The sequence below is a fragment of the Chelmon rostratus genome, chromosome 15 (genome assembly GCF_017976325.1).
Source record: "Chelmon rostratus isolate fCheRos1 chromosome 15, fCheRos1.pri, whole genome shotgun sequence".
In the NCBI taxonomy this organism is placed as follows: Eukaryota; Metazoa; Chordata; class Actinopteri; order Chaetodontiformes; family Chaetodontidae; genus Chelmon; species Chelmon rostratus.
In genome coordinates, this window is record NC_055672.1 from 14,921,554 (window position 1) to 14,946,760 (window position 25,207).

General features: G+C 41.2%; 4 protein-coding genes across 4 annotated transcripts; 1 reads left to right on the top strand and 3 right to left on the bottom strand.

Moving 5' to 3' along the window:
- Window positions 1-772: 772 nt before the first annotated feature.
- LOC121618721 (CD209 antigen-like) lies at window positions 773-3,918 on the bottom strand. The gene is made up of 6 exons (XM_041954286.1): window positions 3,722-3,918; window positions 3,444-3,551; window positions 2,283-2,543; window positions 2,016-2,179; window positions 1,793-1,920; window positions 773-1,492 (listed from the first exon to the last, which is right to left on the bottom strand). The coding sequence occupies exons 1-6, from the start codon at window positions 3,840-3,842 to the stop codon at window positions 1,342-1,344; spliced, it is 933 nt and encodes a 310-aa protein (XP_041810220.1). The 5' UTR covers window positions 3,843-3,918; the 3' UTR covers window positions 773-1,341.
- A 767-nt stretch (window positions 3,919-4,685) lies between these two features.
- Window positions 4,686-6,711, bottom strand: LOC121618785 (C-type lectin domain family 4 member G-like). The gene is made up of 6 exons (XM_041954387.1): window positions 6,499-6,711; window positions 6,279-6,368; window positions 5,519-5,785; window positions 5,258-5,424; window positions 5,001-5,137; window positions 4,686-4,914 (listed from the first exon to the last, which is right to left on the bottom strand). The coding sequence occupies exons 1-6, from the start codon at window positions 6,611-6,613 to the stop codon at window positions 4,761-4,763; spliced, it is 930 nt and encodes a 309-aa protein (XP_041810321.1). The 5' UTR covers window positions 6,614-6,711; the 3' UTR covers window positions 4,686-4,760.
- A 4,609-nt stretch (window positions 6,712-11,320) lies between these two features.
- Window positions 11,321-15,254, bottom strand: LOC121618877 (C-type lectin domain family 4 member F-like). Its single transcript, XM_041954511.1, has 6 exons — window positions 15,113-15,254; window positions 14,886-15,005; window positions 14,370-14,633; window positions 14,115-14,278; window positions 12,944-13,089; window positions 11,321-12,146 (listed from the first exon to the last, which is right to left on the bottom strand). Exons 1-6 carry the CDS (start codon window positions 15,174-15,176, stop codon window positions 11,999-12,001), a joined length of 906 nt encoding a protein of 301 aa, XP_041810445.1. The 5' UTR covers window positions 15,177-15,254; the 3' UTR covers window positions 11,321-11,998.
- An 854-nt stretch (window positions 15,255-16,108) lies between these two features.
- LOC121617940 (serine/threonine-protein kinase Nek9) lies at window positions 16,109-24,092 on the top strand. Its single transcript, XM_041953130.1, has 23 exons — window positions 16,109-16,538; window positions 17,137-17,314; window positions 17,396-17,451; window positions 17,540-17,610; window positions 17,713-17,818; window positions 18,112-18,243; window positions 18,330-18,440; window positions 18,551-18,615; window positions 18,732-18,782; window positions 18,880-19,072; window positions 19,377-19,521; window positions 19,612-19,812; window positions 19,976-20,022; window positions 20,145-20,306; window positions 20,402-20,510; window positions 20,611-20,772; window positions 20,934-21,101; window positions 21,180-21,239; window positions 21,371-21,558; window positions 21,794-21,952; window positions 22,068-22,172; window positions 22,260-22,313; window positions 22,406-24,092. Exons 1-23 carry the CDS (start codon window positions 16,353-16,355, stop codon window positions 22,583-22,585), a joined length of 2,889 nt encoding a protein of 962 aa, XP_041809064.1. The 5' UTR covers window positions 16,109-16,352; the 3' UTR covers window positions 22,586-24,092.
- The last annotated feature ends 1,115 nt before the right edge of the window (window positions 24,093-25,207 follow it).

Consider the following 25,207-nt stretch of genomic DNA (forward strand, 5'->3'; position numbering starts at 1 on the left):
CTCCAGGCCAGAAGGTCTGGCTGTTGACCTCCAACTCTATGTGCACTCCCAGAAACTGGCACCCAGGTTTGTCGGACCAGATGAAATTGCCAAAATACAGACACAGGGTTAATACCCTGGTACTGTCATGTCCCATCGTGTCTGTTGATGTGTCTGTTCACAGCGTCAGGTCTTGTCATGCACTTCCTGTCTTATTGTGAAACCCTAACTCTCCTCTCGTTCCAGACCCTGACTTCCTGATGTGTTTCCTGCCTGTCCGATTGTCTGCCCCACCCTGATTGTCTCCACGTGTTCATTGTTACCTCATGTATATATAGTCTGTGTCTCTCTTTGTCCTGTGCCAGATTGTCTCGTATGTCTTGTGCTCTCTGTACCCAGTCTTGTTACCAGTCCTTGCATTCGTGCCTCTGCCTTTTTGTATTTTTGATAACCTTAGCGTCCTTAGTTGTATTTTTTGAAATCCTTAGCGTCTTTTGTTCTATTTTGGAAAACCTCAACGCCTTTTGTTTCTGCCTGTCAAGTTTCTCGTTTTTGTCGAATAAATTCAGCCCGAGTGCTCGCCTTTTGTTGGAAGTGATTTTGTGTTCTGCTTTTGAGTCCTGACTCCTCCGAGCCCCACGGGCCTTTCAAGCATGCCTTTTTAGAATGCAGTACCAACAGACCACATGTTGGGAGAGTTGCAGAAAACAAAATGGAATTTGGTTGGCCAGAAAATTGATCTCAATTGCTCTCCAGCAGTTATCAAAATGCTGAAGGACAAACAGAGAGACCATTGTGCAGTAAAGAAGTTTTATTAACAAAGTGAGAGCTGCACTTGCATGTCTCCTTGTTTTGCAGCCATCTTGGTCAACATTTCTGGTACGTAATGTTTTCATGTTAGCAATATACACCTTAAATGGAGCAGGGATTTTCCTGCTATTTACAGACTTTTGAGAACTGACCTCAGGTGTGTTTGTAACACTTCAAGTCCCCTATTTAGCATAACAAAGCAGCGTATAAACATTGAATTAATGGTTTATAACATAGAATAATGTAGCTGTAAGGAGTTTATGAATGTATTATCCATGCATTATAAACAGGTGATGAACGACAGGATAGTAAAACACAGCTGTAATAATATAAAATACAGTGTCTTCATAGGACAAGTTATGTATTCATTCTGTATTGTATCAAAGCACTGTACTGTACATTAATTAATATAGTCATTCTTCTTCTTTCTTCTACAACTAGAATATAAACCATTTATTAAAAGTTTGTATACTGCGTACAGGTGCTGTGTCTACAGGTCTCTCAATTAGACAAACAGTCCATCTTGCAGGCAAATGCAGTACATACACGCTGTTAGCTCGTAGACGTCGGTGCTTTTTCACATATCCATTTCATCATGGCATCACAACTGACATCATTCCAGGCCTTGAAGAAGTTTTCTCTGGGATAAACCCCAGCACAGTCCTCATTGTTGATATCATTTGGTTCTCCTTCATTCCAATACCTGGAGCAAAATGAAAGGTTACCTTAAGCTAAAAATAATATATGGAGGCTTCGGTCTGAGGCAGACCAGTAGCAGTTACACTATTGAATGGAAATACAGTTGAGAGCATAGTCTTTGTTGATGCTTGTTGTCAGGGGAAATGCATATTCCGTCTGATCATGCAGGTGGATAGCTTCATTTGCAGGAGTTTGTAGAATACAAACTGAAATCTTGGAAACCTTCACTGCACAACATCTGACTGGATGTGCCAGAAACTGTCACTTTCCTACAAATACAACATGTAACATAATAAACTCTTACCCCTCAACCAGTATTGTTCCATCCAACCATTTCCAAGTCCCTTCCTCGTGGGAGTCTTTCAGTCCAATCCAGAAGCCCATGTTGGACTTTGAGGTTAGAAAACTTATCAAGTAATTTACAGTTGAGTTCTAATGGACAAGAAATATATATATAATTAAAAAACACAACAAAAAACCCTCATGAACAGTTCCAAAGAAATATGAATTGAATGTTGAGGATCTACCTCTTTGTCTTTGCTGTCAATGACTGCAAGGTCACCTCCAAACATCCTGCAGAAATCTCTGGCTTTCTGCCATGATTTATATCCAGTAACGGTAGCGAAAGAAAAGTAGTAACACAGCGAGTTCATCAAAACCCAGCCCGGTGGACAGCGTCTGCAGCCGTCCCCTGCAGCCAAACACAATAACAGTGAATAACACAACCGTGTAAAAGCACATTATTATGCTTTTAACAGTTTTATGATATGCAATAATAGTGAAACAGGTCTCACTAATCATCGGTAAGCGGTGTCTCAGTGTTGCAAGGTCCTTGGTCAGTTTATCAAACTGCCCTTCATAGTCTCTCTGTCTCTTTGTCTGGTGCTCAGACTCCCAGTTGGTTTGTGTCTGACGGCTCGTCTCTCTGTCCATCTCTTTCTTGTAACTGTGCATTGTTTCAATCGCAGTCTTGTAAGCATCGTGGAGCTTGTTCAGCTCATCATTGATGTTTTCTGGGTCATCGTGTGTGAGGTGGGTGTCTTTGAGTTTGTTGTCTGTAAGTGTTGAGGACAAACCGTGTTACTGCAGGGAAGTATTCTCTTTCTTTATTACCCACTTTTTTTCTCATTTTCTCCTTCCCACCCAGAAGAGTTCCTGACAAAACAAAGACGAGCGGCGCATATTTAGTGTCTATCTAACCCTCCCTGATAGAATCTCTCTCTGATCTAAACATCAGACTCCCAAATATGAATCAAGAAAACCACATGATTTGTAGAACTAGCGCTAAACTAGAGCTAATCCACTGAAAGACTGCAGAGGTAACTCTAAAGTTGAAAATATGCCTATTCTAGATCCAGCCCCTCAGCCAGTTAGAGAATGATAAATCTATTTTTATTCCAAAATTATGAATAACGTATACATGCCATGGGCTTGAACGATTTGATTAATCTATTAGTTCATCCACAGACGACTACTCGTCAATTATTTTAATGATTTAAGTAATTTTTCAAACAAAAATGACAAACATTTCCTCTCCTTGTGAAGATTTGCTCAGATTTGTTCCACTGTTTTATAACATTTTAAATTAATATATGTGTGCCGGACTGTTGGCTGGGCAGAGCAGGTGATCTGAAGATGTTATCTTGGGCCAGTACTGCAATGATTAGTCAATTATTCAATTGGTCCATCGACAGAAAAAATAATGAGCATCTGTTCTGATAATCGATTCATCGCTTTGCTCCATTTCTGCCATACATTTTGTGGTTTCTAAATCCTAGGTATGAGAATCGGCCACTTCTTTAGATTTTGAAAATTGTGATTTTTTTGATAACTGTTCTGATGTTGCACACAAGCAATTAATCAATGAATCTGGAAAATGTTGAGTAGATCATCTGATAATGAAAAGACCTTATCAGTAATACCAATGAGCAGCGTGCGCAGTAATGTTGACTTACAGCGGACCCCCAGGCAGATATCAACTATGAGCAGAACCGCAGCGAGCACTGCCAGGCTCACTACAGCAGGTCTGTAATGTCTCCCAAGTGTCACACTGTACCTGAACTCTAGACAGAGAGATAATGAGACAATGAGTCACAAATTCACACCATTCAGTCAGCACTAACTCACACCAGGCATTTTTCATGTGTTCATTTCAACACTTTTGCCAACACAGAAACAGAAACAGAAACCTGTTTATGTTCGTGCATTGTGTAAATGATGCCTCTGAACTCACCTTGTTTCCTGCCTTGGTTAGTGGAGGGGTTAGGATGCTCCCCGTCCTGCAAGCCCTCTTCACTAATCAACGTGTTAAATCCGCCATCAAAGTTATGACCTGACATTTCTCCGTTGTCCATTCTGACTGTCACTCGCTTGAGAGCGCACACCAGGAATGCTTCGTCAGGACTTCGCCTGGTGTGGACACTCGAAGCTCATGTTGCTGAGCTCATCAATAATAAGTTCTTAATAATCCAATTCTAGCTAACCGTTATCCATTAGAAAGGAGAAGTGAGCAGGGAGAAGTGAGAAATGAGGTAGATTTGTAATACAGGCTGCTTCCAAATACACCAGATGTGATCGTTCTTCCCCTTGTGAAATAATGCCAGGCAATCACCGCTTGTCACTAACCCTGAGCAAAGCCTGAACAGTGCATAAGACCGTCGGGCTCACACGACTGAAATCCATGAGTTAACTCACTGCTCACACACACACAGGAAAAAACACCAGCATCAGTGTCGCACTAGAGCAATTTAAGAGCTTATATTCACACATCCAACATCCACTTGCTTTAACCTTTGCTGTAACAGAAAGACTTTGACCACAACTGACCACAAACCCCTTGATTCCTTGATACAGAGAACAGGCGGGAAAACACAGGAAGACAGGAAGTAAAACAAAACATGAAACGTGAGGAGACAGGAAACAGAATTGTAACAGCATGTCTATCTTTTTGCTGTCTCCCTGTCATTCAGGGTGCACATGAGAGCTGCTGCTCTAAAGTGCTGTATATGTTACATATACATAAAGTGTCAACCTTAAAAGAATGGCTTTAATATGGATGACTGTCAATAATATCATACTGAGCCGCACTTTATTTTGCACAAGGCTCCATATGAGGACTTGGTGCTGACTGCTGGAATACAGTCAAAATAACAGAAGGTGAAAAATGCCCAGAAACATGAGACCAGTGTTCAAGCTGCTTTATTCTTTTTTTTTTTTTGTACAGACTTACAAACGTATGTTTGTGTTTTCTACGAGAGCAGTGCTTCCTGAATTTAGCTTGATTTCATTTCACATATCCAGTGTAATGTATTAGTGTGGCAACTGCCATCGTTACGGGTCTTCCAGGGATTATTGGGGCTATAAACTGCAACTGCACAGTCTTCACCATGGTGTCCAACGTCGTTTGGTTCTCCATCCATCCAGAACCTTTGGAAAATCAAATCATTTAGAAAAGTAATCAAAAATAATCCATAATTACTACAATATTGAGACTATAACGGTGCAGTTCTCACCTTGGCTCCACCTCAGTGACATTATTAATCCAGACCCAGTTACCCTCTGTGTCCATGTCAGTGAGACCAATCCAGAATCCGTTCCCTCGGACGTTCTGGACACCTCTCAGATTTCCAATGTTGGCACTCACAAATTTCTGTGCAAGCAAGAAAGTGACATTTTTAAAGGGCTTAATTGTAACATTCAAGAGTATAATTATTTATCTATTATAATTGATGTATCCTTCACAGTATTTTCTCATTTGCTTTAAACCCGCCTGCTCCTCCTGGTTATCGATCACAATCAGGTCAGCTCCACGACCAACACAGTCTGCTCTGCTGTCTGGCCAATTCTTCCTCACATTAGTGGACTCAATGTAAGAGAAGAAATAGCAGGATGAGTTGTGAAGAATCCATGTGGGCAGGCATCTGCCACAGGTCCCCTCTGGCAGAAATAAAAGATTCCTTGTCACTTCAGGTGTTTCTCAGTATTCTAAGTTCACTGATGAGATAAAAACTGTAATACAACTCTGTCTCACCCAGTGCAGATATATTGGACTGCAGCCTGGTCTTCTCTACTTGCAGCACCCCAATCTGCCTCCAATAATTGTCATTGGTGGCCTTCTGCAGCTCAATTTCCACCTTCAGTTGTGCATGTTTTTTTCGCGATATGTCTAACGCGTTCTTGGCCTCCTCTTCAGCTTCCACCGCTTTGCTGTGGTTGCCACGGAGATAGTCAAGCTCAGTGATGAGCTGTGTTGCTGTTGAGTGTGAAACATGGAGGGAAACCTCTCTGACTTTGGCACCTGAAGAGGTGAAAACACAAAGCTGTCACAAAGTGAGCGCCAACTGTGTCAAAACTGTGTGAAGTAATGTAGCAAAAGACAGATTTTTACTGTAGTGGACAACAAGGATGTACTTGTAATGCATGACTTTTTCAAAAGAGGAGTAAAAAATTTAGTGTGACTTTGCTCTGTTTTGTTAAAACAGAAAGTAAAAATATTAAAAAAGATGATTTCTGCCTGGATTTCCACTAGAAGACTGTACAGGAATGCAAGCTACATAAGACTTGAATTGAAGATGAATTAAAACATATAAACATAATAATAAGTACATACATGTGAAAATTTACTACTACTACTACTACTACTACTACTACTACTACTACTAATAATAATAATAATAATAATAATATACTGCAGACTTTTTGAGTGAAAAAGTGTTCATTCAGCTATCTGATGAAAGTGAAGTTCCACAGAAGAGGGGAAATGAAACTTCTTTGTCCAGCGTCATACTCACAGTTAATCCCAAGAGCAACAGCAACTATCAGCAAAACAACGTTCAGCAGACCCAGACTCAGTAAAACCAGCCGCTCAGATCCACCTCCACCTGTCAATATTGGAATTCATAAAGACTGTATGACAGACTGAGAGAATAAGTGAAAAAATAAAGCAGTGAGGGAAAAGTGGAGAGGATGTAAGAAATGCGTCAGACATTGTAGAAGATTTTCAGGTCGTACCTTGTCCAAATATTTTATAGTGAATACTTCCATCAGTGTTGAAGAAAACTTGAGACAGCTTTGATGTAAATGATATCCTCCTCCATCCAGCCACCCTTCTTCGTACATTCTCCATTGCAGCGATGCAGCTCTGCTAACTGATGTCTGTGCTTCCTGATTTTATGTGAAGAGGATGCATGTGTGTGACAGTGAATCCACCCCAAAGTGATAGCACACCAGCCCTAGAGGTTCAGGGCATTACATATGTTTGTTTTTTTTTAAGGCTCAAGTGGAAAGAACACAGGGGGGCGATGGGGTGCATCAGTAGGGGGGCTTTGTGGAAGCCCACTCACGGTGTGGGATCAGGCAGGTTTGTGGGGAGCTCGGTGACATTATTAATCCAGATCCAGTTCCTCTGTGTGTCTGTGCCAGTGAGACCAATCCAGAATCCGTTGTCCCAGACGTCACAGCCACTTTTCATATTTTCAATGCTGGCACCAAATGTCTGTGTAAGCAAGGAAGTGACATTTGAAAAAAAGCCTCAAATGTACACTGAAAATACACAATTACTTATTTACAAATTACAACATATTATCATATGTTCAGGGCATTACAGATGTTTTGAGAGTCGAATGCTGCATGACAAACAAAAAAATGTTGTTCTCACACAGCTGTTGTCTGCTTAAATCTCACAAGAACACCACTCTGCAGCCATGCACGCAGCTAAATGAGGTTTTACTAAGGCACAGTGCTTTGAGCTAAACGTTAGCATCAGCCTGCTAACATGCTCAGCACCCACAATGACAACGCGTGGAGATCTCCTCCCCCTGTCCCTTTCATGCTCCTGTGTTGTTGGATTCAGTTCATCATCTTACTCCTTGTTGGTTATTTGCTTAAAAACTTCCATCTGTCTCCTGTCTACACTATAACGTTAACATGCTGATGTTTACAGCAATCTTTACTCTGGTTAGTTTATGTGTTAGTGCGCTAACATTTGCTACCAGGAAAGTTCAGCTGAAAAAAATTAATGATTTCATTAGCAGAAAAATGTGGAAGTTAGTGAAAATATTCAGTAAAAAGATGATTTCTGCATGGATTTCAATTGCACAACTGGACAGGAATCACAAGCAACAAAGGAATGTGTCTGTATAATTAGCTTGTTCTGCATTGAACGTAACTTCAAACTTTTTCTAAAGCATGTTGGGATATGCTTAAATTTTGCATGAACTCTTGCTGTTTTTTTTTTTTTGTGAAAAAGTGTTAATTCTGCTTTCTGAGGAAAGTGACATTCCACCAAAGAGGGGAAATGAAAGTTTTGGTCAACAATAATACTTATTCCCACTGTCACAAAGTATAATCAGTCGTTCTTAAGGAAAAGTGGATCCATCTGTAATAGAACATTAAAATGTTCAACATTATCATCCCAATACATAGACAGTGATTTTGACATCTCTTCAGCTCATTTTGACAATGATACAAAAAAAAATGAATCAATCAAATTCATAGGGTCAGAAAAACGAACAAGAAAAAAGGAGGGCAAAAGTAAGAAATGTGCCAGACGCAGCGGACGATTTCAGACTCTAGACCTTGACGCAGGTTCAGACCGCTGAACTGTTCAGCTCCTCTTTTACTCTAACAAGAGCCAGTTTTTAAAATGAGCACCTTCACATGCAGTATTAATGGGTTTGCCTGATAACAAACCTCAAACTAAACTTGAAAATGTGGATTTGCAGCAGCCTTGCCAAGGAAAAATCCACCCCTGCTTCATCACTCTTACTTCATATATCATCTCATGCTTTAAGTGTTGAGTGAAAAACAGTTCTTAATGTTCACGGTTTATAAGCTGGAGTGACATCTGGACTCTGACTTGGCCACTCCAGGAGATTAACATCATTTTTATGTCATTTCTGTCAAACGTTGCCTCCATGTTAGAGGTCTTGCTGTTAAATCTTTGTTCACGTTCATGTTACACAACTCTTCCTGTGCATCCTGTAGTAGCACAGATGTCATAATTTCTATATAAACACAATGTTCTCTTTGCCACTCCATGAAGTCTGATGATAGATGAAGACAGTTGTTATAGGCGCACATCACAGCCATGGACTCTGCAGCTCCTTCAGGGGCCTATTGGTGGCCTCCCTTTCTCACAAAGCAACAGGTTTTGAGGACTGTGTGTTCCTCACCTTGCAGCACCATGAGGGATATTCCCCGGGAATCTTCTGATATCCTCACTAAGAACTGATCGGTACTCTCAGTAGCAGGATGATCTGGAATGTTCCTTTGTCTTCATGTTGAACCGTCCATATCCAGGTACATTTAAGATAAAATCACTCACTGTGCTGTCGTTGCCATAGACATGATGTCCTTAACATTTGAGATATGAATTTGTAAAAACTGCTGCTACAGCATTACACAATCAGTGATTTTTGGTAACAATTAGCCTGCTCATCTTGCCAGTATAGCAATATCATCAGTATGAAAAACTCTTAGCTATATACACTGTGACTCAGTGTTTTCAACAAGAAAATAAAGCCCAGGTGAGAGTGAATCTTTAATATGTGTACTGGACTGGACTCTCAGTGCCTCCAGTATCAAAGAATTCATATTGCTTATTGGTTTAATCCCACTTTACACTAGCACACAACTGCAAAGAAAGACCCGCCGTTGCTTATATATTCCATATTAATTCATGAGCAAAGGGATGTGAGGGATAACTCTCCTCATGTGATGGATTGTTTGACAGTAACACTCTGGATACGGGCTGCCATGCACTTCACAGCTAGTTAGGCACCATTTTAAATAACCATTCCTTCTTCACATGGAAATTTCCATCAAACCACGACCTCCTAGGGCTGTCCATGTTCATAAGATTCCCATCGTCCTCACCCTGTGCTCCAGATTTGTTGGGTTCCCCTTGTGTCTTGTACCGAATGCAAAATTAAAGATGTACCTTTACTACAGATGTAGTTTTTGCTGCCATCGATAGAATCATTTAAGTCTAAACAGCAGGAATTAGAGGTCGTTAAGAGGCATGGTGTTAACAGAATTCATTAGAAAGTATCTTGTTGTGTGTAATTAGCTTAGATTTACCTTCCAGAACATGTTTATTACACAAGGAGTCAATGAAGAAAATCTATTAGAATTAATCATGTTTGAATTCTGATCTTACAATGATAGCAGTGACTCCAGTAGTGTACGCCTGCAGTGAGTTCAGCCTGAAGTATCTGTGCAATACAATGCAACTGATACTGCAATACATATTAGTCGCGTTTCTTATTAATGGTGAGTTTTTGTTGATGTGGCTTCTTTGTGTCTTCACTCAGTTATGTGTTTTTTTTCTGAGAACGTAGTGAACTGTTGTCTCTGTCACAGTCTGACTCCCTGTTCCTCCTCTTCAACCACATTTCTGTTTTCCCAGGCACCTCTCTGGTATTCTCTACTTACCCACCCGCCGCCCTGACTCTCTGTCCTCTGCCAGTGACCTGACTGCCCCATCAAACCACACACATTTTCTCACTTCCCTCATCTGCTCTGCAGCTGCCAGCTCATTTCTCAACCTGCAACTCGCCATATACTGTCTTCTTCGTTCCTTTGCCTGTTTAAGTCAGTTTCATGAGCTTCTGTTGTCTTGTTATCTGGTACCTGTTTTTGCCTGCCTGATGTCAGTTTTTAATCTTTAGAGTTACCTTCAAATCTGATCTGGCACAACTAAAATATCATCCATCTGTACAGGTGGTTTCTGTTTAATATAGTTACACAAATTATGATGTGATCAAATCTGTTTTTGCTATTTCAGTTCAATAAAGTGCAATATTGGCCATATGAGTAGTGGTGGTGTATCTCCAGGTAGGTTTTGTTTTCATTGTTTCTTTGATTGGTTCATCAGCCTGTGCAATGCTGATGAGCCACTGCTGCACATAAAAACATGAAAAATAGTACTGTCTATCTGCTCACCTCGTCTTTTTTTTTTTTTTTTTTTTACACCAAACCGGACTCACCTGCTCCTCCCAAGTATTTATCATTATCAGGCTCCTGAGCTACTTGAGCTTCAATTGCTTCACCACCTGTGATTAGTAGAGATAAGAAGGCTTCCCTTTATATTTTCCTCATAACTCAACAAGTTACTTTTACTTTTAAATGTAATTAAAACAAAAACAAATAGAGATACAACACCTGTCAGCTGTGCTCACAGTAAATCGTAAATAGCAGTTAACACCAGAACACAATAACACATAACCAGCGGATCCAGTGGAAGACTTCTGGACCTAGCTCTGACTGTGCACACAGATCCTGAACACACACTTTAACCCAGTATGTTCAGATTGGAAAGGCCTATTGATAGACTTCAGTGTATTTAGTGAAGTTAACACTTAAGACAAATGGAACAATTAACAGAGCATCAGGTTCACAAGTGTGGCTCGGTGGTTTCTAGTGTGGCGCCCACGTGGGGACAAGATTTAAACATACGGGTGGTCTGGAAGCCTCAGTTGTGAGAGATTTTGAATGGGGTCACAAGTAATATTTAACCAATGTTCTGAGGCCTGGACAGTAGAAATAACTTCTGTGCACCCCCTGCTGCCCACAAAGCTAACTGTTGCTCTGAAAAAGAGATTCGAAGTTATTGTTCAAGCTCTATTCTTCAGTTTTCACTGTCATGACATTTGCAGAATTAGTGTAATGTTGCATTAAAGTAATACAGTCACAAAATAGTATTCATTCACTCAACCTTTATTTACACTGAGAAAGAACACACTGAGGAATGGTTTTTAGCCTTTCTGAGGTTGTTTTAGGCACAGCGCTGCTTTAAGCTAAATGCAGATGTCGGCTAACATGCTAACAGGCACACAATGACAATGGTAGCATTGGTATAACGTTTACCATGACAGCAGAGAGTGCCACTAGTTTTGCAGGTATTGCGCAAATGAAAGCTTTGACTTGACGGTGGCACAAGGGGAAAAGTCACCGAAGTCATGAGGATGCTCTGGGGATCATCACTGTACAGAATCTCATGACATCTATCCAATAGTTGTTGAGATATTTCAGTCTGCTGCAGTAAAACAACTGTAAACCAAGTAGGAGTAAGCAGCAACAGAAGAAGGCACGTTTTAAAAGAAAATCATCATTGGTAAGAATAAAAACATCTATTGTACTGAAGAATTAATGAATGAAATATCGATCAAAAGCATTATTGTGTTATTCAAGAGCATCACTGCTAAAGCACGTACAACTGCTGTGAGATTAACAACAGCCTTAATGAGGTCTATAAACTCTTCCAGGGTGTGTTGAGCTGCAGGATCTGTGGTGAGCGATTCCATGAAGACGGAGCAGATCTAAAAGAAGGCTTTCCACGAGCAGCACTGTTGGAGCATGTAGCTGAAGCCTCCTGCAGAGCATGGTTGGTAATAAATCCTCGAATGGAAAAGAAGTGCTTCTCTTCTCATGTGGCTCCGAGCTTGAATGGAGGCAACTTCTTTGAGGAGACTAAAAGTCAGCCTGCATATGGACGACATGCTCTCTACAGCTAGTTGGGTTCCATTTCACATAACCATTCCTTCTCCTCCACGCAGTTTGCATCAAACCATGTTGCCCTGGGGTTCTTCATGTTCATTAATGCTGCACAGTCTTCACCCACTACTCCATAGTTGTTGGGCTCCCCTTGTATCCAGTACCTAAAGTAAGGCCCACATTATAGTTGTAAATCTTTCCACATCTTTTACATATTATTATTATTATTATTCGAATTGTCAGTAATTATCAGATGGAAGGATTGCAGACAAGCCTTTTTAACATGTCACCATTGAAGAATTTAATTTGCTCACTTTAATACACCAAAACTAATGTAATTACATACATTTGTGAATCTCTTTGAAATGTTCCTTATCTAAATTACAAGATGAAACTCATGGTTTAGTAGATATCTAATTTTACAATAATTCAGAGAATTGTTTACATGGTTCATGAGCATTCTTGGTTCTGAAGTTTACATGAACCTTTCTGATAGTAACAGAAGGAAGTCATTTTTTGACATGTGACAAATTGAATTATGCTTATTTGCTTTTTTTTTTTTTGCAGAGGGTTAATGTGAAGGTCGATACCACTCTCATTGTTGTAAACTAAATATAAAGCCACAGTTACTTAACAAAGGAAATCAACTTAACACTGTAAGAGGGGGAATAGCCTGGCGTTGTACAAAATAAAATGAAAAAATCTGTGAGCCAGCACCTCTAAAGCTCAGTAATTTCCACTTTATTTCAAGTTTGTACACAAATGTGAAAGCACAGTTAAGCTTACGCTTTTACTTTAAACTAATTGCTTGCTGGCTCCACCTACATATTCTATAAGACATGAGAGTGATATAAATCTTCTCATCTAACTCTCAACAGGAAAGAGAATGACCATATTTACCAAAATACAAAATGATTATTAGAACACAGCAACCCTGCAAAATAAGTGTTCGAACTCTTACCCTCCATCCTGCAGAGCCACATTATTTATCCACACCCAACGGCCCTCTGTCTGACTATCCGTAAGGCCAATCCAGACTCCCCCTGGCCTGCTCCACCACGGCCGAATGTTTGGATCCAGTTTTGGTAGGTACTCAAAAAGATTTAGCTAGGTAAACAGAAGTTAAACAACATCACAATGTGTTACTTGAAGGTGTACCTTTACTGTATTTATTACCAGTGCTGGCCTGATGACATGTTGAGGGGAGCGCGCCTGAAAAGAAATTAGTTTTCACATGTTATATTATCAACAGGTCAAACCTTTAGCAGACCATTTTACGTTCTTTCTAAAAAAAGGCCTTTACTCTTAGTCTCTCACATTCAGTCATTAGTCTTTCCCTTGTGACAGCGGAGCCTGATCAAATCTGCTGCTGAAGATGGTGAGATATGGTTGAAAGCTCTGGAAAAAGCTAGAAGTGGATCATGACTGAATATGTTAAGAAAAATGTAAAAAACTGAATCAAGCTGTGTTTGTACATGAATGGGCAGCTCAACGTGCTCTCCCCTCTCCTTGAAATGCCTCTTTGTGGCGCAGGTTACGTCACACATCACACGCTGAGGTCGTGGACGTTGTGTGCTCGAGGGACTGTTCGTTTTGGTTTAGCTTCTGCAGCGTCTTCGCATCAGAAATCGCTTATTTATGCTATACCTATTGTATTATATATTTTGACTTGTCATTGCAGGAAAAGCAAAGCTCAGAAAATGTCTTGCATAAAAAAGACTTGCCCGATTAATTGATCATCAAAAGAGTTGCCAATTAATTTAATCATCACCAACTATTTGATTTATCATTTAATCACTGCAGCTCTCCACATTGCACATCTGTATAACAACCCTCTGTACCTCCATACTCGGGTCATCTTTGTGGCTGCTGGTAGGACAGCTTATACAAAAAGTACAGGACCCTTTCATTAAAAATTGTTCTGTTGAGCCACAAGTCTGCACAGGGTTCCTTTGAAGCCACACTAATCAATATCTTTAAGCACAAACTGACCCGTCGTGGCAGCCTCACTCATGAAGAGGAACAACAACAGATTACAGATAAATCTTTCCTGACAACAGTGATAATGAGTAAACCTCTCAGTGTGCAGAAACATCATCTCTTGTTTTCCACCTACAGCGTACTGGACTCACCTGCTCCTCCAAGGTGTCAATCACAGCAAGCCTAGCGCCACGGCTGATGCAGTCCGCCCTGCAGTCCGCCCAGCTCTTCATGGGATTGTTTGCTGATTTAGAATGGAAGTAGCACGAAGTGTTGAGTAAAAACCATCCTGGCAGACATCGTCCACAACTTTCTTCTGTTCAAGGAGAAAATGAGTTGAAGACACAACAAGAAGGAGAAGCCTGATTCCAGAATGCATCCAAAAACTGAACGCAATAGCTTCTCACGTATATCAGATGTAATGGACTTCAGCATTGCTCTCTCCAGTTGTAGTGCCTCAAGCTGCCTCTGAAAGCTGTCACTGACGGTCTTGTTCTGCTCTAAGTGCAGCTTCAGTTGCTGATGGCCCATGAGTTCTTTCTCTAATGCTTGTTTGGCCTCTTCTTGAGCTTTGATTGCTTCACTGTTCATTGTCTGAAATTGCTTCACCTCTATGATGAGTGCTTGTGCTGTTATTTGGTGGGGTGCAGGTACTTCACTGACGTTGCCACCTGCATTTAGCACAAATAACAGGGTCACTTTTTATCTGTCTTTTAGGTGATATTCAGAAAACAAGTTCAGGATTGCTTTGTATTTAGCAAATGATGGCACTGAGTATAGAAAAGTTAAATATAGTTCTTTGTGTAAGCTCTGCAAATATGTCCATAGCTTACTTCATGAATTGTTTAATACAGTGTACTCCAAACTGACTTTAAACAAGTGAAGCAGAGATACAAAACCTTCCTTGGATCAGCCGTACTCACAGTAAATCCCAATAACAATAGCGGTTAACACCAGAACAGCGTTTAGCAGTCCCAAGCACACGATAACCAGCGGATACAGTGGAAGACTTCTGGACCCAACTCTGACTGTGCACACAGATCCTGAACAAACACACACTTTGATGTGAGCTGAAGCTGAACAGCACATAATAATGCAGCGTATATTTCTTTAAACCATTGCAAGGGCAGTTTGAATAACACAAGCCTACCTTTGTTTCCTGTGTAACGGTGAAATGGTTTTCCATCTGTGTCGTTGTCATGATTTGAAATCATGTCTGGTTTACCCTCTGCTCTTCAGGTTTTTACTCAGAAACACCCCCCAGCATGTCACTTTTATCTGTGTGAGGCGGCTGCTCTGTCAATATTACAAAACTGTGTGCGCATGTGTCTGACTGCTTGCTTAGCCTCTCTTTTATGTGAAATTGAATTTTTTCTGTTATTGAAATTATGTTTTAAATCAATAAGACAGATAGCTTTATGACATTTTTGGATTTTGATATGATTTTTGTATGAGTGTGATATACTGGCACCCTCATTTTGCCAGGTATTTAACGTGGTAGATAAGGCAAAAACAGACGTTTCTATCAGGTTGTCTAATCCATTAACAGTTTTCCACTAAATGTAAGATTCATACCTTGACGGGATTTTACCTATCTCACACACCTGTATGGTAGAAGTATCAAGTGTCATAGCATCTGTAAAATTAGTGTTACACTGCACCGAATCAGTCCTGAAAATTAGGTAGTAAATTAAAATTGTGACTAAAAATACTGACAGTCATACACAAGCTTTTAAATACTCGCCTAGGAGGCCGTTTAATTTGACAGTTTCCGGGTTTAAGTCCAAGAAAAGGATGGACGAGTTTTCGGTGTGTTTAGTCGAGGTTTGACGAGACCAACTAATGGTCTAGCCACGTAATATATGCGTTTATTATGCAAACTTACTTAACCTCCTTTGCCGTGGCAACACTTTCACGACAGTTTGGGATTTTATTGTGCCAAAAGCGGCGCTAAACTGTCGTCTAGCTAACTTAACTGTTAGCAAAGTAAAGCTAAACTGACTGAGCCAAGACGAGCGCTATTACCGGAAATGCTCCGTTTTGGCTTTCATCGTAAAATACACCACAACACGCTTGAGGAGACGCCTTTTATTCTGAAACTTCCAACAGTTGGCTGAACTTCAGATTTTTTTGTTGTGTCATGCTTGACACTGGCGCGGCTACTACACTCGCACGTCTTTTGCTACGTTGTATTTTTCTTACATTGCACATTTGGAGTGTCTTTGAGGCATAAGGTAGTGCAGTTAGTTTAACAGGGCCGTTTGTTAGCCGACACGGCTAACATGTTAGACGTGCGTACGGCTTTGTAGGAGTCTTTCAGAAAGTGTTGTCGAAAGGCCTGTTCGGGTTATTTCCATCACTGCCACTGGCTAACAAGTCCCTAAACAGAAATGTCACTGGAGGACTATGAAAGACATTTCGACTCGCTAAATTCAGATTTGGGCGGCGGGTCAGTGGTCAGTGAGCGATCAGCGTCGGGCACATTTAATGGCGAAGAGGAGAAGTTGCATTACATTCCTATCCGGATCCTCGGGAGGGGGGCGTTTGGTGAAGCAACTCTGTACAGACGAACCGAGGTAAGATAGCTGTTAAGTTCAGTTTCTGTGTCAGCACAGTGTTATACAAACACACGAATCACCCATCAAGACATGCGACAGTCACTTTCCTTCAATAAAACTTTATTTAGAATGAACCCTGAAGTGGACTGTAAGAACAGGGCAAGGACAGCGTTCAATGCAACTTTACAAGGTCCTCACGACTTTTCCTCAGGCATGCAGGGGGTTTACAGGTAAAAATGATGAGAATTAGTAATAATATAAATCAGAAATGTTTTGTTAATAGTGCTGATGGTACAGCTTTTTTTCTTAACTGGATTATTATGATTTACTGTACAGGATGTGTCTGGCGAACTGAATTGGTCATTGTTGCTCTGTTTCCATACCCCTGTGAGAAATTCTTGAGTGAGAACAAGATAAATCACTTTCCCATGCCTTCTTCTTTGTCCTCTGTTACAAGTGGGGGCACGTACTGCAGTGTATGGGCTTTGCAGACACTTTCATGCTGCCCCTCACTCAAAAAACAAATAAATAAATAAATTCTGGAGGGACACATCTGGACCCTAATTTGAGGCTCTTGCTGGTATTATTAATGAGGTGTCCCCCTTTGGCTCCACAGGACAACTCTCTGGTGGTATGGAAGGAGGTGGACCTAAACACGCTCTCCGAAAAGGAGCGCAGGGATGTCATGAACGAAATAAGCATCCTCTCTATCCTAGAGCACAACAACATCATAGCCTACTTCAATCACTTCATGGATAAAAACTCCCTCTTCATTGAGTTGGAGTATTGCAATGGTAAGGCAACGCTGTGTCAGTGTCCACTCTGAGATCGCTTTGAATGCTGTGACAGAATGCTAAACGGCCCTCTCCTCACAGGAGGAAATCTGTACGATAAAATCAACCAACAGAAGGGGAAACTTTTCAGTGAGGAGGTAAGAAGAATGGCAGCATTGCATGCCAGTTATTTCACAACCGAACAGGCTATTTTCTATTATATCTTCACCTTGAATGTTTCTTTAGGTGGTCATATGGTACCTGTACCAGATTGCCTCAGCAGTGTCTCACATTCACAAGGCTGGGATCTTACACAGGTAAGGTGTTCCGCTCGTTTTTGTGCCCCTGTCGAAGGCATCTGGCAGGTCACTTGACTTTGTGTTTTGTTTCTAGTGATGATTTATCTATTGTCCTTGCAGAGATATCAAAACTCTGAACATTTTCCTGACCAAGACTGACCTCATCAAGCTGGGTGACTATGGCCTCGCAAAGAAGCTAGACTCAGAGTTTTCCATGGCAGAGACTGTAAGTTGTGATTTCTCTAACCTCAGCATCTTTAACTTGACTGGCTATGATTTAGTAAATATTGTTATATTGAATGTTGTGCAGTGGTTAGCGGTGATGTGGGTCTTGGGCTTATGCATGCTATATTTTAGTTAAAAAAAACACACATTGTAAATGTTAACAGTGAGTGTAAATAGCTCATGTTTTCCTTGGATTCTGCTGTTGTTTGATGAGAATGGAGCTCCTTCTGCATCAGCTTGAGATACATATTTTACAAGTCTGTTTTTGTACTTTTTCTTCCTCTCTGAACCCAGTGTGTGGGAACTCCGTATTACATGTCCCCGGAATTGTGCCAGGGAGCAAAGTACAACTTCAAGTCAGACATCTGGGCCATGGGTTGTGTACTTTTTGAAGTCTTAACTCTCACGAGAACATTTGATGCAACGGTAGGTTTGTTAATAGTTGTAATTATTTGCATTTATCAGAAATTTAGATCATTTTTAATCAAAATTTTGTTGTTTTTGTCCATAAGAACCCCCTGAACCTCTGTGTGAAAATAGTCCAGGGCAACTGGACTATGGAAGTGAACTCAGATGTTTATTCGTCTGCACTGATCAAACTAGTGTATGAGTGCCTCGATCAAGTGAGTGAGGGGAATAATCAGAGAAGAGTGTTATACTGCATGCAAAGCTAAATGCTGACATCTGTGAGGTCAGGCACTGTTCAAGTCCTTGTCATCTTTTTGTGTCGCAGGATCCTGCAAACAGGCCTACAGGTGAGCAGATTCTGGACCAGCCATTCATCTCCTGCTACAGACAGTAAGTTGGATGAAAGGGAAAAGAGTGTATTCTTCATTTCCTTAATAAGAAAATATTTTAGATGCTGTAGGATGCAGTGAAGTCAGAACATCCCTGACAACTTCATTCTTTGTTAGGGAGCTTGAGGAGCGAGTTGCCCTGCTGAATTCAGCAATGAAAAAACCAAAGTAAGTTGTTTCATATTCTCAATTTTTAAAGCCAGTCTGTGGTCCCTTAAGTAAGGTTTTGTAGTATGTAACTGATTTTGTCCTGGTTGCATTGCAGACTGAGTACAGTGACTGACACCCCTGTTGCTGTGGTGACCACACGATCAAGGGAGGTGTACTTCTGGGGCGGAGGGAAATTCACCCCCCAGAAAATGGACACCTTTAAAGGAGGCAGCAGTGCTCAACATGTGTGTGCAGGCGAGAGTCACTTTGCAGTGGTGACAGTGGAAAAGGAGCTGTATACGTGGGCTGTGAGTATTGATCCGTCCCTTTGGTCCCCCTTTCCACCAAATTAGCTACAATCTGACATGCATGCTGATGTTGCCAGAGTTCACGCTTCATGCACCTGATATTTTTTGTTTCCAGCTGGGAACCAAGTTTTCAGGTTCTGAACTAATCTAATTTTGGTTACAATGCTCAGAACGGTTCAAACTTAGGTGCATGATCCATAACAGAACCTGTTCCAGGTTGGTGGAAAAGGGGTATGGGAGAAATATCCTGGATCCAGTTGTTCTTGTGCTTCTCTGTAAAGAACTTTCTCAACCTTCTCTTCAGAATGTCCAAGGTGGAGCCAAGATGGTGGGCCAGCTGGGGCACGGAGACCAGTCCTCATACCGGCAGCCAAAGAAGGTGGAGAAGCTACAGGGGAAGGCCGTCCGACAGGTGGCGTGTGGGGCTGACTTCACTGCCTGCATCACTGGTGAGTGAGGAAATCGTCCTGGAACTTGAGAAAAAAGCTTTTTCTGTAACCACACTTTTGAACCCTCTGCTGCTGCTGCTGCCTTTGTAGATGAGGACCAGATGTACATGTTTGGATCAGACTATTACGGCTGCATTGGAGTCGAGGGTGAGCTCGGCACAGAGATTTTGGAGCCAGTGCTTTTGGAGTTTTTTGAGGAGCGGCCTGTCCGTCAGGTTTCGTGTGGAGACAACCATGTGGTGGTCCTGACTCAGAGTGGGGACATCTACTCCTGGGGCTGCGGAGAGTATGGTATGTGGTTTTGCTTTATTTACCATTGTTCTGAGCCGGTGTCATTTAGCCTCTGCCAGGTTGTTTTTGCTGTTATAACTGTAGCCAGTAGGTGGAGTTAGTGGCCCTTTTAATGTACAGCCATAGTGATTCCAGTCAAAATTGCTGTATTTTCCTGCTGCAGGGCGTCTCGGCCTGGAATGTGAGGATGACTTCTCTTCTCCGATGCAAGTAAGATTTTGTCCTCTCTTCTGGCATGTTTGTGACCGTCAAGAGGCAAAGATATAAAGTGTTCAAAGAATTATTTGTAGCTATTTATTGCGAAACTACTTTCTGTTTTCTGTTTTTCCCAGGTGGAGATCCCCAAAGGTGCCACCATCTCCTCAGTGGCATGTGGCAGCGATGGAACCTTCTTTTTGACAGAAGCTGGAAAAGTCCTGGCATGTGGAAACAATGAGTTTAACAAGCTCGGTCTGAACCAGGGAATCTCTGGTCTCAAAAACCACCCTGGAGAGGTACTGGGCTGTATTTAAAGGATAGTAATAATATAGCCACTAGGTGATGCAGCTATACTTAGACATTTTTTTCATTTTTGTTTACACCATACCAGGGTTACCAGGGGATCCCGTACATCACCACCCTTACCTTGGCAAAGCAGCTGTCACGATTCAAGATCCACTTCATAGCTCCAGGGAAGACCCACACAGCTGCCATTGATGGTACTGCAAAAAGAGGCCAATATTTTTCCCCTGCAAGTAGAAAAAAAAAAATGTCAGTGTTTCAAAGAAACATTATTTCATGTGATATGTGGCTTTGCAGCACGTGGCCGTCTGCTCACCTTTGGCTGCAACAAATACGGACAGCAGGGTGTGAAGGACTTTAAGAAACACCAGGGTGTACAAGTCCTTGTTGGACCCTTTGGAGGAAAGATGGTGACCAAAGTATCTTGTGGAGATGGCTTCACCATTGCAGCTACCGAGGGTGAGAACATGTACAGTCCTGTGGTGCATCTGTGACCATAATATGTATATTTTTTCTGATTTTATGGCGGTGTTTGTGGTAGTTTGATTTCTTTCCAGAGGCCACTGCCTCTCACTTTCGGTCCTGAGGATATATCATCATCTGTTTTTGTTTTTTTGCAGATAATCAGATCTTTGCATGGGGAAACGCAGGAAACGGGCGACTTGGGATGCCTGCTGATAAGGGATTTGGTTCAGAAGTATGCCCCGCCATGCCAAGGCCCATCTTTGGTTCCCTCCACCATGTACCGGACCTGTCTTGCCGTGGCTGGCACACCATTATCATAATGGGTTGGTAATCACAACCACACACTTCCACAGTGTACCGGTGCGCTAAGCCAGCTGTCTAACACATTTTCTTTTTTGCAGAGAAAGTGCTCAACTCAAAGACAATTCGCTCTAACAGCAGTGGACTATCAGTTGGCAGTGGTAAATACTTTTCTTTGGTCGCTGATTTGCGTATTGATTCATTGTCTTTGCTGAAAGAATAACTACATTTACACCTACAAGTCTACCTTGTGTGTGTGTGTGTATGTGTCAATGTATGTGTTTATATATAGGACTGGGCCAGGAGGCATCTACTTCCTCAGTGGATCTGGACATAGAACCTGGTTCAGAGACGGAGTGTCGGGACAGGGGTCTTGGGGGCACAATGGAGGATAACACGGAGGAGTGCTTCATGGAGACCCCAATGATGTCAGCAGCAAGTCAGACTGGGGACAGCTCTTGCCCTCTCTGGCTTAGAAAGGTTTGTTACCATGAAAGCACCAAGGAATGGGGAAACCTTAGTTTGAATCAGAACATAACATCTGAGTGGAGAATGAACTAACTCTTCTCATAATCAAATAGTGTTAGTGGATGAAAACAAGCGCTCATTTGCATTTTCTTTGGCCAGTTTACACTAAATTAGGTTAAAATGTGCGACGTATTTGGAAAGAAACCCATCTACAGTGTTCTAATTCAGGGAGTTTCTCATTCTACAGGAGCTTGAGGATGCAGAGTACATCCCGATGCCAGAAGGCTCTGAGCTACCCACCCCTGACGAGCTCTCTTCTTTCGCCGAGAGTGTCACTCTACCTTATGAGGAGCTGAAAGAGCTAAAGGCTGCGGCGGCAGCAGTCAGCAGTAAGAAAGGCCTATCGGTAATGCCAAAATAGCTGTCCTTTGCACTAATCTAGACATGAATTTTATACTCTAAATGAAAGCTTAAAATTTCACAATACTGCTACCACTTTGTCCACTCTGAATTTTCAACAGACTAAACGAATGAGTTGTGGTAAAGTGAATGGACTGGAGGAGACTGAAATCTTCAAAAAAGGAGAATCGGGCACATGCTGCAGAGCAAGTAGCGAGGTTACACAGGTATCAGTGCTGCACACTCAAAGCACAACAAAGTCCTGATCTAATTAAAACAGCCCACAGTATTTCACAGAATAGCTTATTTTGCAGCTGCGGGAGACAGTCGCTCATCAAGAGATGAGGATCCAGATGCTCGAGAAGCAGGTGAGACAATTTACCCAAAAGCCACCTGCCCGCCTCGGTGTTGATTTTGATCCTTGTGTCAGAGTAACAGCATGTTTACCTGCTGTCTCTAGGTCAATGAGCAGCAGAAGGAGAATGAGAGGCTCTGGGCAGCAATCAATCGTTCAACTTTACGGGAATCAGGATGCGACGATAACGGAAACCACCACTCTGATCATATGCCCGGGGATGGAGGAAGAAGAGGCGGCGGATTCACAAATCACGGGGGCCGATCTGCAGGGGCCAGTGTGTGAGACTTACCCTGCAGACATCCCGATCGTGGGAAATGTGTAAAAACTCTTTAGCATACATTGAATCAAATAAGATGGTTAGATGGGGAGTGGAGGCTCGGTTAGAGGGTGCAGCCTCGTGCTCATTCGCAGTGGTTACATTACAGTATACGTGTTTGACAGAGTACCAAGTTGCACGATCAGATTGTATTGCATATGTAGTACTGTGCAGTGATCTAGCTAGCTTCCTCCACAGACTGAAATGTTGGCTGGATTCAACATGACACATCGGACCTTGACACCTGCGAGACACAATCATCATGGTGGTCGTAGTGTTACTCTGCAATGTGAATGCTAAGTCCATGTTTTGGTGGTATTATTGTTGACTTTAAGTGATGTCAGCATTGAGGCCTCAGTGCTAAGTGCCTCAGATTTTATTATTTATTGCATAACAGGTGAGACCAGTTTATGCAAACGGGAATAGCTAATAGCTAATGCGTGCAAAGGGTTTCCTCTTCTCAGTTGTTGAGAGATGGGCAGCAAGTATGTTGTCCAGATTGATCGTGACTCATGTTGGCGCCATCTTCCAATGTGAAACCATAACTTTGTTAGTGTCACTTTATTTTTGTTATTTTTGCATTATTTGATATTCTTAAAAAGTGCCAAATACAAAATAGCCTCTTAAACCTTTTTTCCATATTTATCACACGTTAGCTATTACACACATTTTGTAATTAACATGCAAAGAAATATATATATTTTACATTTGCATGTGTTATTGTCATATAAACACATTTGTGTGAAACACGAAACTACTGATTCTTTTTTTTTTTTACAAGTACTTTTGGTTACTTTTTCTTATTGCCTTCTTTGATCTTGAATTCCTGTTGGTGTAGCACATGTTGGTCTGTTTTCTTTGTGACACTTGAACAGTTTCTTTAAATGTGGAAAACTTGGTCTTTAAAACATTTATAAGATAGCCGACTTTGCAGCTATAATGTTATTGTTTTCGTATTGCATTTTTTAAAGCCATTTTAACTGTCTTTGGTACTTTCTGAAATGTTGTTTTACCATATTTTCATCACTTGTGAAAGAAAAATATGTGATTGAATTGTGTTTTTTTTTTTTTTAGGTCTGTTGGTTTTGTTGTGTGTGTTATAACAAATATATGTTATCTATCACAGTATATGTGTGTGTAAAACACTTTGACATAGTTATCTTTTAATCTGCTGAGTCGTGGTCAGTTAACTGTTAGATGTCAACTGTGTAACACTGGCAGTACTTCTACTCAGTAAAACGTTAAATGCAGTGCCTTAGCAAGCTATTGAAACCAAAATGAGTGCAAATATGACAATCTTGTGCCTTAGGTGACTTTTTTTTTATACAGTGTGTTGACAACATTTAAAAATGTGGCTTCATTTTTCAACAGTTAACCAAATATTGTGGAGATGTAACAGTTGTACACGTCTCTGGCACACTGTTGCCTCATGCTTTGTGTAAAGGACATAAATAAAACTAACCGCTATCTTTTGTTATGCGTGCGTCGTCAGTTCTTACCACGATGTGAGCTTCAGTATACCGGAGCTATTTCTATTTGTTGATATTGTTAGCCCGATTCTTTAGTTGGAAGCCCAAGAACAAGCCGAAGACATCTTCAGTTCACAGATGTAGAATTTATTTGGGTCACAGGTAAAGTAAGGCAGCACTGGGCTCAGGGTGACAGAGCTCTCGCAGGATCTCTGTCAGAAGGAGCACCGATTTCCAGGTGTGGTTCACAGTTATCTTCTTGGGCTGGGACTGCCCCATACAGAGGCTGGACCTGCATGGACTGAGTCTCATTGGCCAGTTATTTCTGACATGAACAGGCCAACCACTGTTCACAAGAACTTATTCAAAAGTGATATAAAAGATGAGTGAATGTTGTCATTGAGGCGTGTATCCATTGCAAAAAACCTAACATGACAGATTAGAGAGGCCTGCTTATCAAACTAAACTGTGACATTGTTGATTAAATGAGAACAACCAGTAAATATCATGAGTTCAGTGGAAAAGTGCAAATCTAAAGTGAACAAAAGTTAATTATAACAATATAAAAGTGCTATCCTTAAAAACAGTTAAAACTACCTCAGACAGTTCTGTTAATAGGGGATATATTCAAGCAATGTAGATTAGATCTGTAACAAAATTCTAATAAGAGATTAAAATCGAACAATTCAGAGACTACTGACAAAGAGATGGAGATAGGTGACTTGATGTGCTTGATCTGTCTGGGTCGGCTCACTTCTTCCATTTTGGCTGTGAAGGTCCAGCTGAGTGTCGACCCTCATGCAGATTCCTTGTGTTGGTCTTTTGGTTCAGTTTTTTCTTCTTCAAAACCTGAATAAAAAGAAAAGTAAATACCAATAAAGTTGTGAATTGGAGAAAATGCAAGTTTTATTTGGTTGAAATTTAAGAAGCAGAGGCAGTCATATCCTCACTTTTAGTCCCGAGTGTACAACATCGGTCCAAAAAAGTTGGGACACTTTGTAAAACGTAAACAAAAACAGAATGCAATTATTTGCAAGTGAATTGTGTTTACAAAGTGTTCCTGAGCCCATGTAGTAATCTCCTTTATACAATCATGTGTTCACAAAGTGGTGAACCTTA

What these genes read in the sequence shown, in the direction of transcription:
- LOC121618877 (XM_041954511.1), bottom strand. Translation starts at nt 15,176, where the DNA reads ATGATTTCAAATCATGACAACGACACAGATGGAAAACCATTTCACCGT. An exon ending in TATTGTTATTGGGATTTACT is followed by an intron (nt 14,634 to 14,885) that starts GTGAGTACGGCT and finishes TGCTAAATGCAG; the next exon opens with GTGGCAACGTCAGTGAAGTA. An exon ending in GTGGCTCTGCAGGATGGAGG is followed by an intron (nt 12,147 to 12,943) that starts GTAAGAGTTCGA and finishes GCCTTACTTTAG; the next exon opens with GTACTGGATACAAGGGGAGC.
- LOC121618785 (XM_041954387.1), bottom strand. Translation starts at nt 6,613, where the DNA reads ATGGAGAATGTACGAAGAAGGGTGGCTGGATGGAGGAGGATATCATTT. An exon ending in CTATAAAATATTTGGACAAG is followed by an intron (nt 6,369 to 6,498) that starts GTACGACCTGAA and finishes CAATATTGACAG; the next exon opens with GTGGAGGTGGATCTGAGCGG. An exon ending in GTCACTGAGGTGGAGCCAAG is followed by an intron (nt 4,915 to 5,000) that starts GTGAGAACTGCA and finishes GATTTTCCAAAG; the next exon opens with GTTCTGGATGGATGGAGAAC.
- LOC121618721 (XM_041954286.1), bottom strand. Translation starts at nt 3,842, where the DNA reads ATGGACAACGGAGAAATGTCAGGTCATAACTTTGATGGCGGATTTAAC. An exon ending in ACACCGCTTACCGATGATTA is followed by an intron (nt 2,180 to 2,282) that starts GTGAGACCTGTT and finishes GTTTGGCTGCAG; the next exon opens with GGGACGGCTGCAGACGCTGT. An exon ending in TTGACAGCAAAGACAAAGAG is followed by an intron (nt 1,921 to 2,015) that starts GTAGATCCTCAA and finishes CTTGTCCATTAG; the next exon opens with AACTCAACTGTAAATTACTT.
- LOC121617940 (XM_041953130.1), top strand. Translation starts at nt 16,353, where the DNA reads ATGTCACTGGAGGACTATGAAAGACATTTCGACTCGCTAAATTCAGAT. An exon ending in CTTCACTGCCTGCATCACTG is followed by an intron (nt 19,522 to 19,611) that starts GTGAGTGAGGAA and finishes CTGCCTTTGTAG; the next exon opens with ATGAGGACCAGATGTACATG. An exon ending in GCCCTCTCTGGCTTAGAAAG is followed by an intron (nt 21,559 to 21,793) that starts GTTTGTTACCAT and finishes CTCATTCTACAG; the next exon opens with GAGCTTGAGGATGCAGAGTA.